Source organism: Asterias amurensis, chromosome 2 (genome assembly GCF_032118995.1).
Source record: "Asterias amurensis chromosome 2, ASM3211899v1".
Lineage (NCBI taxonomy): Eukaryota > Metazoa > Echinodermata > Asteroidea > Forcipulatida > Asteriidae > Asterias > Asterias amurensis.
The window spans coordinates 27,169,079-27,192,453 of NC_092649.1; the positions used below are offsets into that span (position 1 = coordinate 27,169,079).

The 23,375-nt window shown below is 39.3% G+C and overlaps 1 protein-coding gene across 2 annotated transcripts in view; it reads left to right on the forward strand.

The window, feature by feature from the left end:
- The window catches only part of LOC139954484 (uncharacterized), a 46,732-nt gene that overhangs the window by 17,382 nt on the left and 5,975 nt on the right, over positions 1-23,375 (forward strand). Inside the window, exons 9-23 of one of the 2 annotated variants that reach the window (XM_071954299.1) lie at positions 1,368-1,603; positions 2,394-2,691; positions 4,018-4,145; positions 6,761-7,176; positions 7,620-7,848; positions 8,566-8,596; positions 9,089-9,388; positions 11,775-12,008; positions 12,965-13,180; positions 13,882-14,043; positions 15,909-15,982; positions 17,544-17,828; positions 18,757-18,903; positions 20,968-21,089; positions 22,525-22,599. In XM_071954299.1, the coding sequence (XP_071810400.1) occupies positions 1,368-1,603; positions 2,394-2,691; positions 4,018-4,145; positions 6,761-7,176; positions 7,620-7,848; positions 8,566-8,596; positions 9,089-9,388; positions 11,775-12,008; positions 12,965-13,180; positions 13,882-14,043; positions 15,909-15,982; positions 17,544-17,828; positions 18,757-18,903; positions 20,968-21,089; positions 22,525-22,599 (2,953 nt within the window). The remainder of the gene's footprint in view (positions 1-1,367; positions 1,604-2,393; positions 2,692-4,017; positions 4,146-6,760; positions 7,177-7,619; positions 7,849-8,565; positions 8,597-9,088; positions 9,389-11,774; positions 12,009-12,964; positions 13,181-13,881; positions 14,044-15,908; positions 15,983-17,543; positions 17,829-18,756; positions 18,904-20,967; positions 21,090-22,524; positions 22,600-23,375) is intronic. The other variant, XM_071954300.1, reaches the window with a different exon arrangement.

The window sequence follows — 23,375 nt, forward strand, 5'->3', positions numbered from 1 at the left end:
CGAAGATCACCATGGGCCAAACTTTTATCACGTTTGTGCTCACAACACACATTCAGATCAGATCAGGCTGACATTCAAAATAATAAGTTTGACCCTCAAAAGTGTTTATTCATTTTGCTATATTATTTTGGGGAAAATGTGAGTTGTGAGTTTCGGCTCTGTTGTTAATGTTATGGTACACCTTGCACCACTGAGCCTACTGAGTGACATCATTTTCACCCAGCAACCCGGAGGTTCGTCAGTCTGGGTAAAGTGCAAGTAAGTGTACAACAATGGAATGAAAAATGTGAACAAAATAACCACACCTCAAATTGAAAGTTGGTAAAACTGATGTCAGCATTTAAAACATGGCCCTGATTTAATGGTAAGATAAAAAGTTTCCTTGTAACTTCTAAAGCGCTTGCAACTTGACCTATGTTATGTTTTTTCTAAAACAACTTATAAACTTTTATATTTTACCACTTTCCAACATGAGGGTTTATAACTTGATGAGTCGAACAAGGTTAGTATAATTCATGGTAACGGGTTTAAAATATTAACAAATAACTCAAAATTCAAGAACTAAAAATAAAAATAAAATTACAAAATAAAATTATTTTCCTACCTACCTACCTGGAATTTTTTAGGGCCGTTACCGTAAACACAACATTTATTTTGTTTGGCCTAATAAATATATAGCAATTAAGTAAATAGTTAAATTAAAATACCAGGTTTCTATACGCTGAAACAAGAAGTGTACAATAACGGTAACACACAAAAAAACGGTTACAATTTAAGGAGGGATGAAATAGCAGAAACTGAACAGCTTAGAAAGAATTTGGGTACTTTTTGTAATACAAAACACAATGTCCACAAATTTACATTAAACTAACACACTGTTTGAAGATAATGTCAATGATGGTAGAAAGCGTAGCTTAAAATATTAGATGCTGAGGTGCTGTATTTTTTGAGAAATGAGTAGAAAAATGTCATGAAAATTTGTACATGCTAAAATAATTTCCGTCTCGGAGTCATGATCAGTGAGACAAAAATTATTTTCATGACATTGTTTTACTCATTTGTCAAAAACTACAGCACCTCAGCAAGTAATATTTCCAGGGAAGCTTTCTACTATCATTATCTTCAGACTGTGTAAGTTTAGTGTAAATCTGTGGACATTGTGTTTTTTGTCCTACAAAAAGTACATAGACCCTGTGTTTTGAGAGCGGTTTTAACCGAGTCCAGTGTGTTGTGGAGGCACGGATGTGGACGGGGAGATTGTTCCAGAGAGTTTGTGTTGCTAGTGGCCACAAAAGTAATGTAAACAAGCCAATACCGATGGATGGAATAAAATAATCAAGTGGTAATATCCTCCATCCCCTGTATAGGAACAAAGGGCGCCACCATGGTGCCTATAGTGACAGTGATAGCTTTGAGAGTGGCATGGGGCATAGCATCCTTGAAGGGGACGAGGCAGATCGCAGGCGCAGAAGGAGGCATGGTCGCCGCCGCTATTCCTCAGTGGAGTCCATAGAGTCTTACGTCAGCGAGGGCGGAACCAGACGAGAGCGTACAGTGCGCAGACGGCGAAGACGAAGGGACTCCTCAGGAAGCTCATATGAAGGTCAATATACCACATCTACCTCTTCAGTAATTTATTCTTATTCATTTTCAGTTTAAACTAAGTTCTGCCATCTTGTCGCATTTATTACGAACTCGTTGTGTCATGTATTATGTTCATCTGTCCTTTTATCTGTCTGTCTCTCTGTTTGTCTTGTTTTCTTGTCTGTTTTTTACAAGCTCATACTTACCAAAACGGTCCGTACTATCTTTATTTATTTATGTTGACTGTTACTTAATGATATGTTTTGCTTTACTCAGTAATACATGTAACTGTCGTATTCTTGAATTTAATTGAATTGAATCCTTTATCTCGACAAAAACAAAACAAAGCCTGAACAACATGGTCAGGTTGGTGTAGTGGTTAGACTTGCCTCGCCTTCCACCTTAAAGACCCCGGTTCGAATCCCACTGGGGGCACTATGTGGATTGGGTTTTCAGTCCCTTCTTGACTGCACGGGTTTTCCCTGGAATAATTGAATAAAGTGAAGTTTTTCATCATCTTCTTCTCTACTCGTTTGGCTCCAATTAGAGCGTTGGATTATTTATCCCGATCCAGGTAAACAAATTACACATTATTTTGGTTGAACTTTTCCCATGTTGAAATAACAAAAGCGGAAAAAGTCCAGCCCGTTTACCATATTTGTAATTGTAGTATCACAAAACACTTTTCAAATAACAAGTGCCCATACCCAAAACAGTCATAATTACAATCACAATCACAATTTATTTTGAAATCAAATTCACAAATTGCTTAGTTTCACAATAGAGTATTCTGTTTCTTTGTACTAAAGACGAGAACGGGAACCGGCGTAGGCGACACAGACGTCGTCGTCGCCGTGGCAGTGGCAGTGACTCTGGTACCGAGTTGGACAGCAATGACAGCCGGTCACGACGCCATAGACATCGTAAGGGACGTCACCGGGGACGACACCGTGATGGCGACAGCGACGGCAGTTATGATAGTTACGATAGCAGGGATGGTGGGGGTCGTAGGAGGAGAAGGAGGGGTGGCAAGAGGGGAAGCGACTCGTCTGGAAGTGATGACTCGAGGTCTAGAAGAAAAGGAAGAAGACATCGTAGACGATACAGGTATTTGAAGTTTCAGTTCAGTGCCCAATTTCATAGAGCTGCTAAGTATGAAAATTTGCTTAACATGAGATTTCTTACTTGATCAAAATAGGGTTGCCAACCAAACTTCCATTTGTTGCATATTGCTTGTTACTGGTGTTCAGCTGTTTGCTTGGTTATCAAGGCAAAAACTTCATGCTAAGCAAATTGTTTTGCTTAGCAGCTCTATGGAATTGAGTCCAGTTCAGGGCCTAATTTCTCGCAACTGAACCCCCAAAAACAGCCACGTTCAGCGTGGTGTTACATACTGGAATAATTTTGATGGTTCTGTATTCACTCTACCTGTATTTTCAAAAAAAAAATTCAAACAATTGCTGAAATTGCTAAAATAATGGAGGAAAAACACCTTTGTCACACGAAGTTGTGTGCTTTAAGACGCTTGATTTCGAGACCTCAAAATCAAATTCCGAAGTCTCGAAATTAAATTCAAATATTTTAGTGGAAAATTACTTATTTCTCGGAAACTACATGGGCAGATGGTAACGTATTATACCATCAAAAGCTCTCCATTGCTGGTTTCCAAGTGAGTTTTTATGCTCACAATTATTTTGAGCAATTACCAATAGTATCCATTGATTTAAGTGGTGGGAGTCTCCTTAAAGGAACACGTTGCCTTGGATCGGTCGAGTTGGTCTTTGAAAAGCGTTTGTAACCGTTTTTTATAAAATGCATATGGGTAGAAAGATGTTGTAAAAGTAGAATACAATGATCCACACAAACATGCCTCGAAATTGCGTGGTTTTCCTTTTACCTCGTCGACTAACACGTCGGCCATTTATGGGGGTCAAAATTTTGACTCCCATAAATGGCCGACCATGTTAGTTCGCACAGTAGAAGGAAAACCATGCAATTTCGAGACAAACTTGTGTGGATCATTGTATTCTACTTTTAAAACATCTTTCCAACCATATGCATTTTATAAAAAACGGTTACAAACGCTTTTGTTTTGACCAACTCGTCCGATCCAAGGCAACGTGTTCCTTTAAATCAAGCTCGTTTGGCGAAAGGTTTATGTTAAATATCAACACTATCTTCTCTAGCTGCCTCTAGCTACCAGGCAACCTCGGTAGTCTAGTTGGTAAGACACTGCTCTAGAATTGCAAGGGTCGTGGGTTCGAATCCCACCCGAGTAACATGCCTGTGATATTTTTTCACAGGACTCGGGGGAAAGTACTGCAGTGCTAACACACATAGGTGTATGGGTAAAACCAAAATTGATATTCTTTATCCCCGATGCAAATTTAACGTCTATTAAACACTATCTTCATCAATCTTTCCTCTCAACAGCTCATCCTACTCTGACGAAAGTGGTGCAGAAGGGGGGAAAGGACGTCGGAGGAAAGGAGGGCGCCACCACCGACATCGCCGTGGACATTCCTCTGGCTCATCTGACTATTCGGACAGTGAGGATTCAAGTAAGACAATTTTGTTTACGCTGTTCCCTCCCCCAACCCCATTAAAAAATATTTATTGAAATAGGAAGCTTGTTTAAAGGCAGTGGACACTATTGGTAATTACTCAAAATAATTATTAGCATAAAACCTCACTTGGTAACGAGTAATGGGGAGAGGTTGGTAGTATAAAACATTGTGAGAAACAGCTCCCTCTGAAGTGACGTAGTTTTCGAGAAAGCAGTAATTTTCCACGAATTCGATTTCAAGACCTCAAGTTTAGAATTTGAGGTCTCGAAGTCGAGCATCTAAAAGCACACAACTTCGTGTGACAAGGGTGTATTTTTCTTTCATAGTTATCTCGCAGGTCCGACGACCAATCAAGCTCAAATTTTACAGGTTTGTTATTTTATGCATGTTGAAATACACCAAGTGAGAAGACTAGTCTTTGACAATTACCAATAGTGTCCAGTGTCTTGAAAGGTACAGTATTAATTTTACCAAATCGCAACCCTGGGGTCGATTTCACAAAGAGTTAGGACTAGTCCTAAGTTAGGATGAGTAACCCATCCTAACTTGAGATAAGACTGGTCTTAACTCTGTGCGAAATCCACCCCTGTACTAACATGTTAGATGAATTTGTTAGTTATAAGATAATACAATAGTATCTCATCATTTCAATAAATCTCATCATTTCATGAAACTTGAAGGAGCAGTTCGGACACACTTATAGTTTTGTTTTAACAAAACAAAAAAAGTAAAACAAGTTGATATATATTCATATGCAAAATTAATAAACATATTTATTTTTTACAAATCCAAACTCAAGCGTAGGGTATTCTTCTACCTAATGAGTTATTCGTCTATGCAAACATTGTAGGTTTACAGTTAGCACCGATGAAAGACAAAACAGAACAAAATAGATACCATATTGCAGTTCTAAATCTTGACAAGTTTTAACAAATTTTGATCAAAAACCAAGCGTCAAACAGTCACTCCGTTGACTTGTGATAAGTTCTATGAAAAAGTATTCCCAAAATCAAAAGGTGTAAAAACCCTTCAAGAGTTAAAAAAAAAAAAATTGGCATTCAAAAATAGCAAAAACGGGATTTCTGCAAAAAGCTGCCACAAATGTGGATTGCTGTGTCCTGTGTGAATCGTTTAAAACCGAGCTGATCCTTTAGATAACATCCATACCACATCAGAACATCATTTCTTTAAAGACACTGGACACCGAGGGTAATTGTAAAAGACCAGTCTTCTCACCTGGTGTATCCCAACATATGCAAAAAACAACAAGCCTGTGAAAATTTGAACTCAATTGGTCGTCGAAGTTGCGAGATAATACTGGAAGCAAAAAAAAACCTTGTCACACGAAGTTGTGTGCTTTCAGATGCTTGAATTCAAGACCTCAAAATCAAATTCTGAGGTCTCGAAACTGAATTAAAATATTTGAGAGAGAAATAACATCTCACTCCAAAACTACGTTACTTCAGAGGGAGCCGTTTCTCACAATGTTTTATACTATCAACAGCTCTCCATTGCTCGTTAACAAGTAAGTTTTAATGCTAAAAATTTTGAGTGATTACCAACAGTGATCCACTGTCTTTAAAACCAAACTGATCCTTCAGATGACATCCATTAGTTAACACATCAGAACATCATTCCATTAACATAACACATTATTCCATTCATCTCACCATACTCATATTAAAAAATTAATTCAGAATAACATTGCCATCACCATCGTTAAGCCCGGTTCATACAAGTTCGCAACAGTTGAACTGTGCACAACTCCTGTCAAACATTCTCTGCGATAACAGGGTTGTGAAAACAGGGTTGTGACGTCAAAGTTCGCAGGGAGTATGAAACAGGCTTAATACATTAACATCATCGTAAGCGTTGTAGAAGCAGTTATGTCAATCATCATTACTGATGACAACGGCTTGATTTTAAATCAACGTATTGATTCAAATAATGCTGACGTTCGCTAAGAGCAAGTTCGATCAGCGACCATAGTTAACCATAGTTCGACTAACTCTGATCGAACCCGCGCTAGTCAACGACGGTTGGACCAGTCTAGTTGACTATCCGCGACCATCCACTCGAGGCTGGTCGCATCGTTGGTTACCAATAGCAATTTGTCATATCACAGTGTGCTGCAGGCAGAGAGGACCAGTTATTCGTAAAATAGCTGAAAAGAAGTGAGTATGGACTTTTTATGTGTTCACGACATTGAGCTATGGTTCACGGTCATCTTTTTCACATACGGTCGCTAGTAAACGACTAGAGTTGTTCACACTTTTATTTCAGCGCGCATGCGCTTGGTACGTCATGGACTAACCACTAGTCGACAATTGTACCCTGATCGAACTTGCTCTAAGTTGTCTGTAATTATATACAACAGTTGGAGGTTTGGTTGATTTTTGTTGTAGTACACCACCTCTCCCCAAAATTTGTTGTACTAAGAACACAAAAGACGGTCCACAATACCCTTTTACCTGCCATACACAAAAAATACCATTGTCCGAGATGCGATCCAATAATCGGTTGAAGTCGAAAATTATCAAAAAATAGTGAAAGGTAAAGTAGCTCGGGGAACTACGTGATTTTTCCCACCAATTTGAAATCTTTCAAAGGGGGAGGAAGACGCAGGCGCCACCGACGTCATCATCGTGACGGGAGCGGCGGCGGTAGTTATACGGACGGCAGTCTGTCCTACTCTGGTGAAGACGGCGATAGGAGGCACCACCGCAGAGGGCGCCGTCACCGTCGACGTCACAGTGGTGACGACTACAGTGGGTCGGATGAAGACGGTCACCGAAGAGGTCGTAGGCATCGCAGACGCTACAGTGACGAGAGTGGAAGCGGGTCGGGGAGGAGCGGTGACGGTCACCGTCGACGGCGTCGTCACCGAAGACGCCATAGTGGTGATAGTGACGGGTCAAGGAGTGATGATTATGAGAGTGAAGATGACGGTAAAGGTGGTCGGAGGAGGAGGAGGAGGAGGCGAAGAAGATCGGGCAGTTATTCAGACAGTTATTCATATTCGGATGTAAGTTTTTACCTTTGCCTCATGAGATCAAACCTTTGCCTTATGAAAATCAAGTTGTCACTTGAAGCTTAATAGTCTGCCAGAGAGCCAGTAGGCTGTAGACTTGCTGGAATCCAACAGGAACTCAGACGACTATTCATTCAGTAGATTTTAGTTTCATGGACTATTGCTTCATGTGTTTACACTCATAACAGCTGTGCTCAATATTACCAATTTGCTGGTGTTCCAGGGAAGTCTGTCCATTGGAGATTCTGTCTTCCTTGGGAAATTAACCCGGCTGAAGGAGGAGAATTCAAAAGAGGGCGCTTTCAGAAGAAGTTTGTACCCAGTTTGCCATTATAGGGGGACAGAATATCCGGGGAGACAGAATCTCCTGCCACACCGTCAACCCCTTTCAGCAAACCTACTACTTCTTAACTGCACTTCTTGTTATATCCGCCCAGGGGGATGGTGGCTCAGCGGGTCATGGGAAAGGACGTAGGCGAAGGCGACATCGACGACGCCATTCATCCGATGATGACTACAGTGACGACGACATGAGTTATGACAGCGACGATGACCGGAGAGGTGGCAGGAGGAGGAAGGGTGGAAGGAAACGCCATGGAGGAGGAGGAGGAGGGAGGCATGGACGTAAAGGGCGCCGTCACTCGCAGGGTGGTTCCGGCAGTGAAGGTACCTTCTACGACAGTGATTCAGATTCCTACGCCCGGCATCGGCGACGTCGCATTCGCGGGAAACAACAGCGTGGAGACAGGGACCGGGAACGCGGCGGACGTAGACGGGGTGCACGGCGTGATTCCCGGCGGTCTGTCTCTTCGGTCGGTACCAACTCCTCGTGGCTTAACCGGCAATCCAGAAGCCAGTTCATTGGCAATACGGGTCGCAGTGGTAGGCAATGTCGCACTGGCATGCTGCACCGTGTGTTTTGCCTCGCCTGCCCATCGTGATGGCGACACTATCACATTGAAAAGAATGATTCAACCATTCTCACCTTTTCACAACACGAGTCCAATGATTCCTTTAAATTATTGTCTGTCCGTTTGTTCGTTCCGGGATGCTCGTACCGCGCATTCAGTCCACCCGTTATGCACGTTCAGCTGTTCTTGCAAAAAAGTCACATATCAGACCTAGGCCTACCACCACACGAACGTGATAATTTGCACAAACACTTTAACACACAAACACTCACCCAATATGCAATCATCATCTTGCACCAATAAAAGTGATGAGACTTCAACTAACATCTAACTTAAAACATCCAGCAAGTGCACTTTGAATTGATAATGTCGCGATATAAAGAAACTACTTATATTTTTCTTACAGTTATAATTTCACTCCAACTGCTGAAATTCAGTTGCACAACTTACACCCTTAATATTCTATTTTCAGGTTCCTACTCAGACGGAAGTTCTTACGACAGGTTAGTAATAACAGAAAATATTTGTTTAATACTCAAAAATGATATTCAACTTGATCCCTATACATGGCAAAATAAAGTATGACATTTGACCCAAGTTACACCAATCAAATGACGATGTTCTATATGCGGTATTATTTCATCATCTTTTCTGATTTATTTTCATACTGTCATGAACACAGCACCATTTGAATGCATTATGTACAATGTAATATAAAGATTAAACGGTCAAAGGAAATGAACAGCCGATGAAGGCCGTTTTGATAAGTCCAGGCGTGGTAATCAGACTGTGGACAGACAGAGACAAATTTTTTTGGAGACAAACGGAGGACTTACAAATAGCAACAAAACAACTCCTCACTTGCAAACAACAATGATGCTTAACTATCAACTAAATGAACATATTATTACATTACCGATAATAAAGAATGCTTCAAACAGTGGCTACAACAATTGAGTGGTTTTTTTTTAACAGTCTAAATGTTTCTTTTTCAGTTATGACGATTCGTCGGTGTCCTTAAGTGACAGCTCTGTAGTGAGTGACGCCAGCACCCCAAGCAGTGTCAACTCCAGCGACATCTCCGACATTGACAGCAACTTAGACGAGGATGAGAGAATCCGCATCAAAGCCGAGAAGAAGGCGAAGAAGATGCTTGAGAAGAGGGCAGCTAAACAGCAACTGAAGGAGGAGACGAGGAAAGAGGCGAGGGAGGTTAAGAGGGATAAGATCAGGGCAGAGGTGAAGGAACAAAGACGGGAAGAAAGAAGAGAACGGCGAAGAAAAGAGAAGAGGAGGTGATTGTTTACCCCCCCCCCTTTTGTCCCAATATTCATTGCTTACCCCTTGCTTTTTCTATATGCTTTCTAACCCCATTCATGTATTTCCACTTCACTGCTTATGTTTCACGTAGTTACCTGGGGTCGATTTCACAAAGAGTTAGGACTAGTCCTAGGAGATATACAAATTGCTTGAATAGTCCTAAGTTAGGACGAGTAACTGGTCCTAACTCGAGATAAGACTAGTCCTAACTCTTTGTGAAACCCCTGTTCATGTTTGTTGTGTTGTTTAGCCTTCGAGGGTCGAAAACGTCAGGCCATTAACTATTTTTTTATTTTAAATAATAGTTAAAAAAAACGTATCCAGTTTTATCTTAGCGATACAGAGGCTCAGCTCAAGGATGTTTTTAGGGGGTAATTTAATTTGTTTTACATTTTAAATAAAAAGCTGGGATCGACTCTGTGGAACTTTCAGGGTTGAGATACTTCATGTTTATGTACATATGTCTAGAATGTAAACACTTTGGTGTTATTTTCTTAGTTATTATTAATCATTTTTTGGGGTCTCTGTTATAAGTGCCGATTAACTGTTCACATAAGCTCATTGAAATCTATAACTCCATGTGGAAATGCCATCATTTCAACATACCTTCGAAAACGTAGATTTCAAACTTTCGTCAGCAATAACTTTCACCCTTGAACTTTGCACCTTCTCTTGAAGACACTGGACATTTTTGGTAATTGTCAAAGACCAGTCTTCTCATCTCAACATATGCCTAAAATAAAAAATCTGTGAAAATTTGAACTCAATTGGTCGTCAAAGTTGCGAGATAATAATGAAAGAAAAACACCCTTGTCACACGAAGTTGTGTGCTTTCAGATGATTGATTTCGGGACTTCAAAATCGAATTCTTTAGGCCACATACAAAAAAATAGTTGATCGTCCCCGCCCGACCGGTCAAACCCCCCCCCCCCCCCCCCCCGACCCCTTTTTTTTCCTTTTCTTTTTTTCTCCTTTCCTTCCCATGTCTTGATATCTCTTTATACTTTTACTGCCCAGATTTTTCAGCTGATATTTTTTTCAAAATGTACAGGTTTGAAAAGATGTTTAAAGACGGTTTTTATTCATGTTGGCAAAGCAAGAACAATTCTTCAAATATTTACTTGGGCTACACTGTGCTTAGTTGTTTCAAAAAGTTTACAGAAAATGTCATCTAGGAGTTAAATTTGTTTTATAGTGATTGTGATGCTTTCTCTATTCTTGATTTCATATTTGGCATGTCAACAAAACCTCCCTCCCCCCATCTGCAAAAAAAAAGGACAAACAATTTTTTTATTTAATGTGGGCCTTATAGGTTTCAAAATCAAATTCGTGCTCGAAAACTACGCTACTTCATAGGGAGCCATTTCTCCCAAAACAATGTTTTATACTATCAACAGCTCTCAATTATTCGTTACCAAGTAAGTTTTTATGCTAACAAATATTTTGAGTAATTACCAATAGTGTCCACTGTCTTTAAGTGCCTGGTCAACTGTTGACATATGCTGATTGAAATCTATAACTCTAGGGGTGACCAATGCCATTATTTCAACATACCTCCTAAAATGTAGATTTCAAACTTATGTCGGCAATAATTTTCACCCTTGAACTTTTTACACCTTGTCTTAAAGTATTTTTTCTGTAACACAAATAAACATTAAACTTTGAACACAGTTTGATGATAATGATAGTAGAAAGCTTCCCTTAAAATATTACTTGCTGAAGTGCTGTAGTTGTTGAGAAATTAGTAAAACAATGTCACAAAAATACCTTGTACATGGTAAAATAACTTTCATCTGATGTGACCTTGTTTTATTTATTTCTCAAAAACTACAGCACCTCAGCAAGTAACATTTTAAAGGAAGCTTTATGCTGCCAAACCGTTTAAGTTTAATGTAAATCTGTGGACATTCATTGAATTTTGTGTCATACAAAAAATACCCGATCCCTTTAATTAATGGAGACTCCAATTACCTCATACAACTCATCCAGTTAGCTAACCTCTCACCGTATTTGGTCAATGATGAAAATGGTCAAATACAACTTCAAGAGTTTGATGATCTGGGACCAATTTCATAGAGCTGCTTAAGCACAACATTTTGCTTAAGCAAAAAATTCATTGCTTAGTAAAATCAGATTACCGACCAAGACTCCACTCAATTGTTATGCTAAGTAAACAACAGCTAAATACCAGTCACAAGCAATGTATATGGCATGAAATTTTGGCCAGTCACATGTTTAAAATAAGCAAGCTATTTTCATGCTTAAGCAAATTTTTTGCTTAAGCAGCTCTATGAAATTGGCCCCAGTTATTGAGTTATGTCAGCTTACTAATAAGAAATGTTTTTTTTTTTTCCTTGGTAGGCGACAACGCACACCAACCAGTCGTGACATCAGCGCTTGCAGCAGCGTCTCCAGTGTCAACAGCGACGACATCTCTGATGTGGATAGCGCCCTCGTCGGCGAAGAAAGACGACTTGCCAAGGAAGCTAAAAAGGCCAAGAAAAAAGCACAGAAGAAGGAAATGAAGCAGAAGGAGAAAGTGAAGAATGTACAAGAGCAGCACAGAGAGAAACGAAAGGAGAAAGAACGTCAAAGGTATAATAAACCGGTTTTGTTATTTAAAGACAGTGGGCACTATTGGTAATTGTCAAAGACCAGTCTTCTCACTTGATGTGTATCAACATATGCATAAAATAGCAAACCTGTGAAAATTTGAGCTTGGTTGGTTGTTTGAGTTGCGAGATAACTATGAAAGAAAAAACACCCTTGTCACACGAAGTTGTGTGCTTTTAGATGCTTGATTTTGAGACCACAAATTCTAAACTTGAGGTCTCGAAATTAAACTTGTGCAAAATTACTTCTTTCTCGAAAACTACGTCACTTCAATGGGAGCCGTTTCTCACAATGTTTGATACTGTCAATATCTCTCCCCATTATTCGTTACCAAGTGAGGTTTTAGGCTGATAATTATTTTGAGTAATTACCAATAGTGTCCACTGCCCTTAAAGTCAATTATGTTTATACAAATTGTAATTATTTCTTCATCCAGAAACGCCAAGAACTCTGTGTTTTTGCGGCTTTAATTAAGTCGTAAATCATCGGTGTTTTAAAAATGACTTAATTAAAACATAATTATGTCTGAATTCAAACTCAGTCTTGTCATTATATTTTAATTTAATATTACCTTATTGTTGATATTACTTTTGTTAAAATCAAGAAATATTTTTGTTCCTATTTTCTTCCTTTTTAAAGTCAATCCATAAATGTTTGTTTGTTGCTTTTGTTTGTGCTGTAAAATTGTTTCCGTGGGCATTTCAATTCCAGCTATTTTCTGACTTCTAAAGTTTCCTGCGTATCTGTGTAACAGTAAATAGTTACTGTAATTTTCACCATACAGAAATAAACCTTGAATTTAATGTTATTGAACCAGTTTCAATAAAATAAAATTTTACTCTTCGTTATCTTAACATGATTTTTTTTTGCAGACGACACAAATTATGTCTGAAAATAAAATCCGCTAAAATTATTTTATTTAAAACCCTTTCCCCTAGAATCAAACGTGAAATAGAGCGGGAAATGGACCGCATGAGCACACCCAGTGACGTCAGCAGTGTACACAGCAGTGACCTGTCAAGCGTGAGTGACGAAGAAGGGTTGACAGTGGAGGAGAAACAAGCCAGGAAGGAAGAGAGGAAGAAAAAGAAGAAGGAAGAGAAGATGAAGGAGAAGAAGTTGATGAAAGCTGTCAATAAGGTCATGGAAAAAAGGTAATGAGCAATGTTGATAGTATAACACAGTGTGAGAAATGGCTACCTCTGAAGTATCATCATAGTTTTTGAGAAAGAGGTAATTTCTCACTCAAATAACAAGGCTTCAGCTGAAGCTTTTTATTATGCATCTTAAAGGACAAAACTCCCATGACCCATTGAGCATACATTTTCATAGGTTTATGCATTTTTTTGGAAAGACCAAGTGAGAATACTGGTATTTTACAAAAACAACGTACCATCACCAAACATGTCCAGTTATTAGTATAAAACCTTTCTTGGTGACGAGTAATGGGAAGAGGTTGATGGTATAAAAAAACATTGTGAGAAACGGCTCCCTCTGAAGTGCCATAGTTTTCAAGAAAGAAGTAATTTTCCACAAATTTGATTTGGAAACCTCAGGTTTAAACTTGAGGTTCAAAATCAACCATCTAAATGCACACAATTTTGTGTGATAAGGGTGTTTTTTCTTTCATTATTATCTCGCAAGTTCCATGACCGATTGAGCTCAAATTTTCACAGGTTTGTTATTTTATGCATATATATGTTGAGATACACCAACTGTGAAGGCTAGTCTTTGACAATTACCAATAGTGTCCACTGCCTTTAAAGACGAAGATTTTCAGATTAGAAAGTTTGGTTACCTCAAAAACTTCCCCTCTTATTATAAAAAAAAAAATCTACATCATTGCATCTCACAGAAAGAAGAAAGGCAGAGGTCATTCCGGGTCTTCCGATGATTCTTATGCCAGAGGGAAGCAGGATTTCTACGACCTTACTTCGCAAGTAGTCAAGTCAATGGTGAAGTACTCCAAGGGTGGTAAACGCGGCCTGGTCGACGAAGAAGGATCCGAATGGTTGGAGTAAGTTTACATAATTCCACTATTATCAGGCATGCAACTCTTCTTAAACAAAATGCGAAAAGTGCTAAAAAACTAAAAAATAAATCGCCTTATATATGTCTTGTTACAACAATGACAACTACAATAATGTAAAATAAGCCTAGTACATGCTAACAATGCACCTCAGAGCATAATAAACCTAAACATTTTCTAGGGTACCATTGTGGGTCTCATGTCTCGTGGTGTTTCGGCTGCCTCGCTCCGCACTTGCGTTGTGCCTTTGAAGATTTTCCCTTTTTTTTTTTTTTTTTTCAACGGGCAGTTGCATGCTTGTATTATGATAATCGTTTTTGACGTGTAAATCGATATGCTATATCATGGCGTAGTAAGAAGTGTATACATAATGTGAGTTGCTCCTTTAAATTTGTATTGAGGGGAGGGGGGAGGGGGGGTACACCTGGCGTCCAATGTCCCTTTGCATATTTATTAGACCTTTATAAGAAGCTCCGGAACATTGGCCAGACTCGTCTGAGCTGAGAAGCAGATATCATTCAGGAGTTAATGTGAACGCAAAGCACAAACGCCTTAAGCCCGGTTCATACTTCCTGCGAATGCGAAGCGAATTTGACGTCACAACTCACCTTTTGCAGCGATATTCACAAGTGAGTTAAACAGAGTTGAACTGCTGCGTATTTTTCGTAGCGAACTTGTGACTACAACATTGGTATCGCATTCGCATTCGCAGGAAGTATGAACCGAGCTTTACGGTCCGCTTAACCCCTTGAAGGCGGAAGGTGGCTATAGCCGCTAATTATTCCGGAATTCTGTGGACTTGAGTACTTGGTAAGCTGTGGAATGCAGTTTGTGGCCGGTACAGCTGTGGGCAAACAAAGGCTGCTATGCAGTCATGCGTGTAAGCTGGGCATTGAGGCCTGATAATACCTGTTAAGGGGTTAAGGTCCCGAAAATTTTTAGACTTTTGAGACAATATTGCAGACTAATCTCTGTAGGATTAACAATGGTGTCAACTTTATACTCACGGAGCTCTCAGGGTGAAACTAAACATTGTTATTTCATAACTTCACCAATCATTTACTTTATCTTCAAAATAAGTTATATACATGTACATGAGTTATAGGTTGCAATAATTTCTTGTTCCTAACATTAAATTTATATCCGTATATGGGTAAAAAACAACATTTATATAAATTTATAAAATAAAAATATTTACAATTTTAACACTGGTTTCGTTTTTGATTAGTTGCATCAAATTGAAATTCGCATGTAAGAACATTTACAGTTCGCAAACTATATGTAAGCATTAGAGTGTCATGGCCGAGTGGTTAAGAGCATCGAATTCAAGTTCTGGTGCTAAGTCACCGGAGTGTGGGTTCGAATCCCGGTCGTGACACTTGTGTCCTTGAGTAAGATACTTTACTAATTGCTTCTCTTCACCAAGGGGTATAAATGGGTACCTGCGAGGGTAGAGGTTGATATTGTGAATGAAAAAGCCTTTGGAGCGATATAAACGGTTGTCCAGGTTGTATACTCCCAAGGGAGCTGAGAAACATTAAAGGGATGTTATTGGCCCTAAGGCACTTACGTAAAGGGCATTGAGAGGGGTATTGTGAAATGCGCTATTGACCCATTTCACCTGACGTCATCATCAGAAAAATCTTGAATGCGCCATACTGGTGGGCAATTTCACTGTGCGTTGTTATACATAACTCTATACTGCGCGTTATGCAGTAAAGTGTGCATTTTAGGTGACGCGGCGTTAATACACGTAAACCTAACTGCCCACCATCATGGCATGTGATAGCATGCAAGGGGTCAATATGAGAATTGGTTATTATTATTATTATATTGTTTTTTGCATCTGTCAGTGACTGGAAAAATCAGAAGACCAAAGACGGGAAAAAGAAGAAAGGGAAGAAAGGAAAAGCAGGTCAAGAAGATGGTAAGCATTGTACCAAACTATTTGCAGAAATTGTTTACATGATGGTCACATTGTAATTTTCACTAGCCATTTTTGACAGGGCATGGTCGTTTAATTAAATTGAATACTTGTTTTCTTCCTATAGACGATGTGACCTCTGACGTCACACGAAAACCATAACATGATTCGCGCGCATACCGCCGGGCAAAACCTTTGTGTTTTGGCAGCCAGCTAGAAAGTGTACGCAATCTTACAATGACTACGCAACTCAGTGCCCGGCGAAACATGACGTATATAGTGTTTTGTCAACAGAGGGCGGTTTGAATGTAAACATGGGTCACATCGTCTATAGACCCATGTATAGACCCTTAGACCCATGTTCACCTTACCATTGGTGCATACTCATTTCGCCATTGAAACCCCCTTTAGCTTAAAGACACTGGACACTATTGGTAATTGTCAAAGACCAGTCTTCCCACTTGGTGTATCTCAATTTATGCATAAAATAACAAACCTGTGAAAATTTGACCTCAATTGGTCGTCGAAGTTGCGAGATAATAATGGAAGAAAAAACACCCTTGACACACAAAGTTGTGTGCTTTCAGATGCTTCATTTCGAGACCTCAAATTCTAAATCAAAGTTCTCAAAATCAAATTCGTGGAAAATTACTTGTTTCTCGAAAACTACATTACCTCAAAGGGAGCCGTTTCTCACAATGTTTGATGCTATCAACCTCTCCCCATCACTTGTTACCAAGTAAGGTTTTATGCTAATCATTATTTTGAGTAATTACCAATAGTGTCCACTGCCTTTAAGACTCATTATACAAATTCACTTAGCACTAAGATTCATCTTTAGATGAGTTGTCTGTATAACCAAACTGATTTTTATTTTGACATCACACTTTTCTTAGCATTTGAGATTGATCTTAATTATAACCTAAATGTTAATAAGCAAAGTACGATATTGCTAAACAAAGTGTGATTCCACATTACATGTACAAATCACTCTGGTAATACTGAAAACTCATCTTAAAAGTTGCTTTGTGATGGGCTCAATTTCAGAAAGATTTATCTGAAGATGTTGCCATAGTGATTTGTATCGGCACATTTTGCTTAGCAAATAAGAAGTTGATACACAGTTAAGATCAACCTTAAGCTCTTTGTGACATTGAGCCCAGCTGGCTTTATATTATGAGCATGCCAGTGGGGCCTCGAGACGCTCCAGACGGCAGTGCTGCCTCCTCCATGCACCCTGCTCGATAAAAGGAATGACCATGTGTGTTTTATGTAAGATTTAGACCCTTAATGTAAGATTTAGACCCTTTTCGAAACCACGGCTTTGGATTCGGCTTGAGGCTCCGTTCTCTTGCTGGAACCCTGGGCGCGTATACGCAAAGCACGTGCAATTGTCAAAACAACCGGCGGGGCCAAGCTAGCCTGAGCCGAATCCAAAGCCGAAGCCGTCGTTTCGAAAAGGGCCTTAAAATCATCACTCACTGTGGAATCATTGATATTCAAGTGGAAAACTACAGAAAAACAATGCTGAACACCTGCATCTTTTGTAATTCCACCAAAACAGGTGATTTCATTGAGCTGACTGCCCCAGATGGCCGCAAGATACGAGTCCCGAAGACCAGTCTCTTCGACGTGTGGAATATGAAGAAGAAGATACGACTTAAGAAAGACGGCACCGTGGCACGAGACAGTGACTCGGATGCCGAGTCCATTGAGATTGACTCGGACGGTAACATGGTGACCCAACCCAAGACGGTCACCTTTGCCGATACCACGGCGGGCAAGTGGACGGGGTTCGCTGCGACGCCGGAACCGCCTCTTAGTCCGACACAGGGAGGCAAAATCAAATGTGAGCTGATGCTGATGTTCAGACCATTAATTAAACAAATATTTGACTTCCATTCGATATAAAGAAAGACCAGCGCTATCAGTCGTTTTTCATTAAAGGCAGTGGACACTATTAGTAATTACTCAAAATAATTATCGGCATATAACCTTACTTGGTGACAAGTAATGGGGAGAGATTGATGGCATAAAACATCGTGAGAAACGGCTCCTTCTGAAGTACCATAGTTTCCGAGAAAGAAGTGATTTTCCATGAATTTGATTTCGAGACCTCAAGTTTAGAACTTGAGGTCTCGAAATCAACCATCTAAACGCACACAACTTCGTGTGACAAAGGTGTTTTTTCTTTCATTATTACCTTGGAACTTTGACGACCAATTGAGCCCAAATTTTTACAGATTTGTTATTTTATGCATATGTTGAGATACACCAAGTGAGAAGACTAGTCTTTAACAATTACCAATAGTGCCCACTGCCTTTAACACAATGATGATTAAGACAATAAATAGTTTATCAGTCAATAATATGTTCAGATTGCCGAAAGAATTAGGCTAGAGGTTGACAGTCATAATGCTTGCACTGGTTTTATTTGTGAATTATAGTTGGTTATAATAAGTTAGTTGGCATCTAGGGCTTTGCTTGCTACAAAACGGTCTCACGACAGCTTGTGGCAGCGCAAAATTTATTAACTGATATTTCACGTGAGCAGGGCCCTGTTTCTTAAGCAGTATTTTTGCTGATAGTCGTTTCCTGGTAAGCACAAATTGTTGTGCTTAACTCATTTTCGTGCTTAGGCAGCTCAATAAATTTTGTGCCCTCTTTTTGGCTAACCAATATCTTCAATATCTTCTTAAGAACCATGATACTGTGGAAACAAAATAAACTTTGAAACCTTGATAATATTGTTTGAAACACCGATGTTTTTATGACAGTTCAAGGAGTCCGCAAGGTGCAACATGCTTTCCGCAAGGACCGAGGAGTACTGACTGAGCATCTGAAGAGAGTCTTAGACACGGCGTCTGAGCTCAGTTATCCAAGGCCAGGAGACCGTGAAGAAGCTAGGAGGGGATACCACCAAAGTAAGATGGTGTCCAATACATCTCTTTCTGTGTAGTAGACTGGTCCCCTGTCTTGCAGGCACTGGTCTTACAGACACTATGATTTCATTGGATTAACGTACTTAGGATACCACCAAAGTAAGATGGTGTCCAATACATCTCTTTCTGTGTAGTAGACTGGTCCCCTGTCTTGCAGGCACTGGTCTTACAGACACTATGATTTCATTGGATAAACGTACTTAGGATACCATCAAAGAAAGATGGTGTCCAATACATCTCTTTCTGTGTAGTAGACTGGTCCCCTGTCTTGCAGGCACTGGTCTTACAGACACTATGATTTCATTGGATAAACGTACTTAGGATACCATCAAAGAAAGATGGTGTCCAATACATCTCTTTCTGTGTAGTAGACTGGTCCCCTGTCTTGCAGGCACTGGTCTTACAGACACTATGATTTCATTGGATAAACGTACTTAGGATACCACCAAAGTAAGATGGTGTCCAATACGTCTCTTTCTGTGCAGTAGACTGGTCCCCTGTCTTGCAGGCACTGGTCTTACAGACACTATGATTTCATTGGATAAACGTACTTAGGATACCATCAAAGAAAGATGGTGTCCAATACATCTCTTTCTGTGTAGTAGACTGGTCCCCTGTCTTGCAGGCACTGGTCTTACAGACACTATGATTTCATTGGATAAACGTACTTAGGATACCATCAAAGAAAGATGGTGTCCAATACATCTCTTTCTGTGTAGTAGACTGGTCCCCTGTCTTGCAGGCACTGGTCTTACAGACACTATGATTTCATTGGATAAACGTACTTAGGATACCATCAAAGAAAGATGGTGTCCAATACATCTCTTTCTGTGTAGTAGACTGGTCCCCTGTCTTGCTGGCACTGGTCTTACAGACACTATGATTTCATTGGATTAACGTACTTAGGATACCATCAAAGTAAGATGGTGTCCAATACGTCTCTTTCTGTGTAGTAGACTGGTCCCCTGTCTTGCAGGCACTGGTCTTACAGACACTATGATTTCATTGGATTAACGTACTTAGGATACCATCAAAGTAAGATGGTGTCCAATACATCTCTTTCTGTGCAGTAGACTGGTCCCCTGTCTTGCTGGCACTGGTCTTACAGACACTATGATTTCATTGGATAAACGTACTTAGGATACCATCAAAGAAAGATGGTGACATAGAGTTATATATATTATTATTATTATATATAAGAACTAGAGGGCACACTGGCCTACATACGCAACCTGGCATGCGCGCAGGCGGCCATTTTCTAAGTTGAAAAAAACAGCATCGCGCAGCATTCAATAAACACAAACTCCAGCGTGTGTTTCATATTCAACATGCGTACAGAATGGCGCGCGCGTGTCTCCTTGCGGTCCCGTCGGGTTTGTGCAAGAAGCATCACCAGTGCGCCCTCTAGTTCTTATATATAACTCTATGGATGGTGATCGATATGTATTGGATACACTAATACCATTGGATGAACGTGCTGTGACATAATGAAGCTTTCCATGTCTGTGTTATAATTGGTCCATTTGTGATGTAATTCCATTTAATTTGCATTGTTACTACTGATGCTCCCCACTCCAACAAAAGAGATTTACACATGGGCCCAATTTCATAGCGCTGCTTAACGGTAAGCAAATTTGCGTGCTTAATGTAGTAGACAAATTTGCTTAAGCCTTAGCGTATTTCACAGGTTAGCAAAACAAATGGGCGGTAATATTGCGTGTTTACCGTGGATTTGCATTGTGACGTCATTTATTTTTGTGCGGTAAGCACCGGAAGGTTAGCATGCCTTTTCGTGTGTTTACGGTTAGCAGCGCTATGAAAAAGAAATGGCACAGTAAGCACAAAATTGGCCGCTAAGCAGCTCTATGAAATTGGGCCTGGTTGTACCCACAAGTATACTGTTTATATGTAGACTCTCATGCAACACTGGTGCTCCACTCATTTTTCGCTTTAGCAAAGAAAATTGCTAATCAACATTTTCTGCTTAAAGGCTTTATGAAATTAGGCACAGATTGTAATTCTGTTTGGAATGTTTTCCTTCTGCAGATTCATGGGAATCGATTGATTTCCTGAACCACTACCGACTAGTGGAAGGGTATAAGTTGGATCCACTGGGGAGAGCATTCGTAGTGGAGGATGTGGATTATGATTGTACTTTGACTGCTGAGGTAAGTACATTAGGGGTATCAACCCAAGATCTTAGGGTCATGTCACTTGGGGCAACCAGTTCCAAAGACATTGTTGGAAGATTGACCCATGTGCTACTGACATGGCCATGTAGCATGCACTGAAGTTTGTTGTCTATAGCGTCAAGTTCGAGCGAGGGTATCACAAATACAGGCATGTGAGACTTCCTCTTTTTTGGTTTTGATTTTCCTCTTTTTTACTGTACTTTCTGTGTTAAAAAGTATAGGAATATAATCTTTTCCTCTTCTTTTCTTGCCCGGTTTACTCTTTTCCTCTTTTTTTCATGGATAGTTTCTCACATGCCTGCAAATAAATGCATTATAGGTAACCAGGGAATGTTCACTAGTGGTTGACAACGACTTGTACTTGCCCCCTTGTGACATTACCGTTTTTAGGGGATCGCTGCGAACCATATCTGAACTGACCGCCTTCATTTTGACTCCCTGTATGTTTATTTCTTGTATCCATTGCCCCATGAAAAATAATAACGTCCACAATCGGGACACACAAATCCTTTTACTTGTTTTGCACTGCATATATTTTGCTCACCATATGTGCATTATTGTTATAATGATATGTTTTGAAATAACTTTTGTATGTTCTTGAATTATGGGTTTGATATTTGTGCATTTATAACTTGATGATTTTTCTGTCTACCTTTCTATTGTCTTATGAAAACACCAATTGTATTTATTTGATGGTTGTGTATTGTTATTATATGTTTTGAGATAACATTTTGCTTGCTCTTCTACTTCGGGCGGATGAAGTCGTTTCCTCCCCGTCTCAATTTACCTGTGCATTGTAAATGCCTTGATTATTCTTGCCCTTTTCTGAACTGTCTTTTATTGTTTAAGAATGTAACAACCATGTTGGTTTGATGCTATTGTCTTTATTGTATGTTTTAAGATGTGCTTGCTCTTTTATTTTTGGGTCGGAGTAAATTCCAACCCATCGTGATAAATCTGTGCTTTATAATTGTTTTGATTATTTGTGCCTTTTTTTCAGAACTGACATTGTTTTATTGTTGTAACAATGTTTATTGATGCTATTGTCTTTTAAGGAACGTGCCTCTTATATTTGATAATATTCGTTATACCTTTTAATGTATACGTTATTGTAAAATCAACTTTAGACTGATTTGTGGTTTGTTAGTTACAAAATACAAACAATTATGATAGGCATAGCTATAGAATATTCAAATGCAATACAGTCTTTTCAGCGTATTAATTTCAGAGGTTAATAAATATCAAATTAATTTTATTTTCAATAGTTGTAACAGTTATGTTTATAAGTAGGCCTACTTTTCAATAATAATATGCCTAGATCCACTGTTAACAGTTGTTTTCCATTTTATTAAGTTATCAATTTCATTTCATGAACTAATTCAATTCTATTTGGGGTATTTGTATTTGATAGGAGATGCGGTCTGCAATAGAGGGCGTGCCGAGTCTTTCATCCATTAAACCTAAGCAGCTAGAATATGTCCTAAGAGTAAGCATAATCACAACACATTATACATCATTGTAAATAGAATCAAAATAAATATGTCAATTAAAGCCATCGGACACTTTCGGTAAACAGTAATGTCCAAAGCCCACGCTTCGTTTATCGCAACTTCTATGTAAAATATCAAACCTGTGAAAATTTAGGCTCAATCGGTCATCGGAGTCGGGAAAAATTAACGGGAAAACCCACCCTTGTTTCCGCTCGTTTCGCCGTGTCGTGACATGTGGTTAAATTAAATTTGTTTTAATGTTTTCTCAAAAACTAAAGCATTTCGTGGAATAATATTTCAAGAGAAGTCTTTCACCATTACCTTCTGTAAACCCTGTAAGTTATTTGTAAATCTGTAAACTTTTAATTTTGTTTCTGTACCGAAAGTGTCCAATGGCTTTAAAGGCTGTGGACACTATTGGTAATTACTCAAAATAATTATTAGCATAAAACCTTACTTGGTAAGGAGTAATGGGGAGCTGTTAATAATATAAAATATTGTGAGAAACGGCTCCCTCTGAAGTAACATAGTTTTTGAGAAAGAAGTAATTTTCCACGAATTTGATTTAGAGACCTCGGATTTAGAACTTGAGGTCTCGAAATCAACCATCTCAAGGCACACAACTTCGTGTGACAAGGGTGTTTTTTCTTTCATTATTATCTCGCGACTTTGATGAACGATTGAGCTCAAATTTTCACAGGTTTGTTATTTTATGTATATGATGAGATACACCAAGTGAGAAGACTGGTCTTTGACAATTATCAATAGTGTC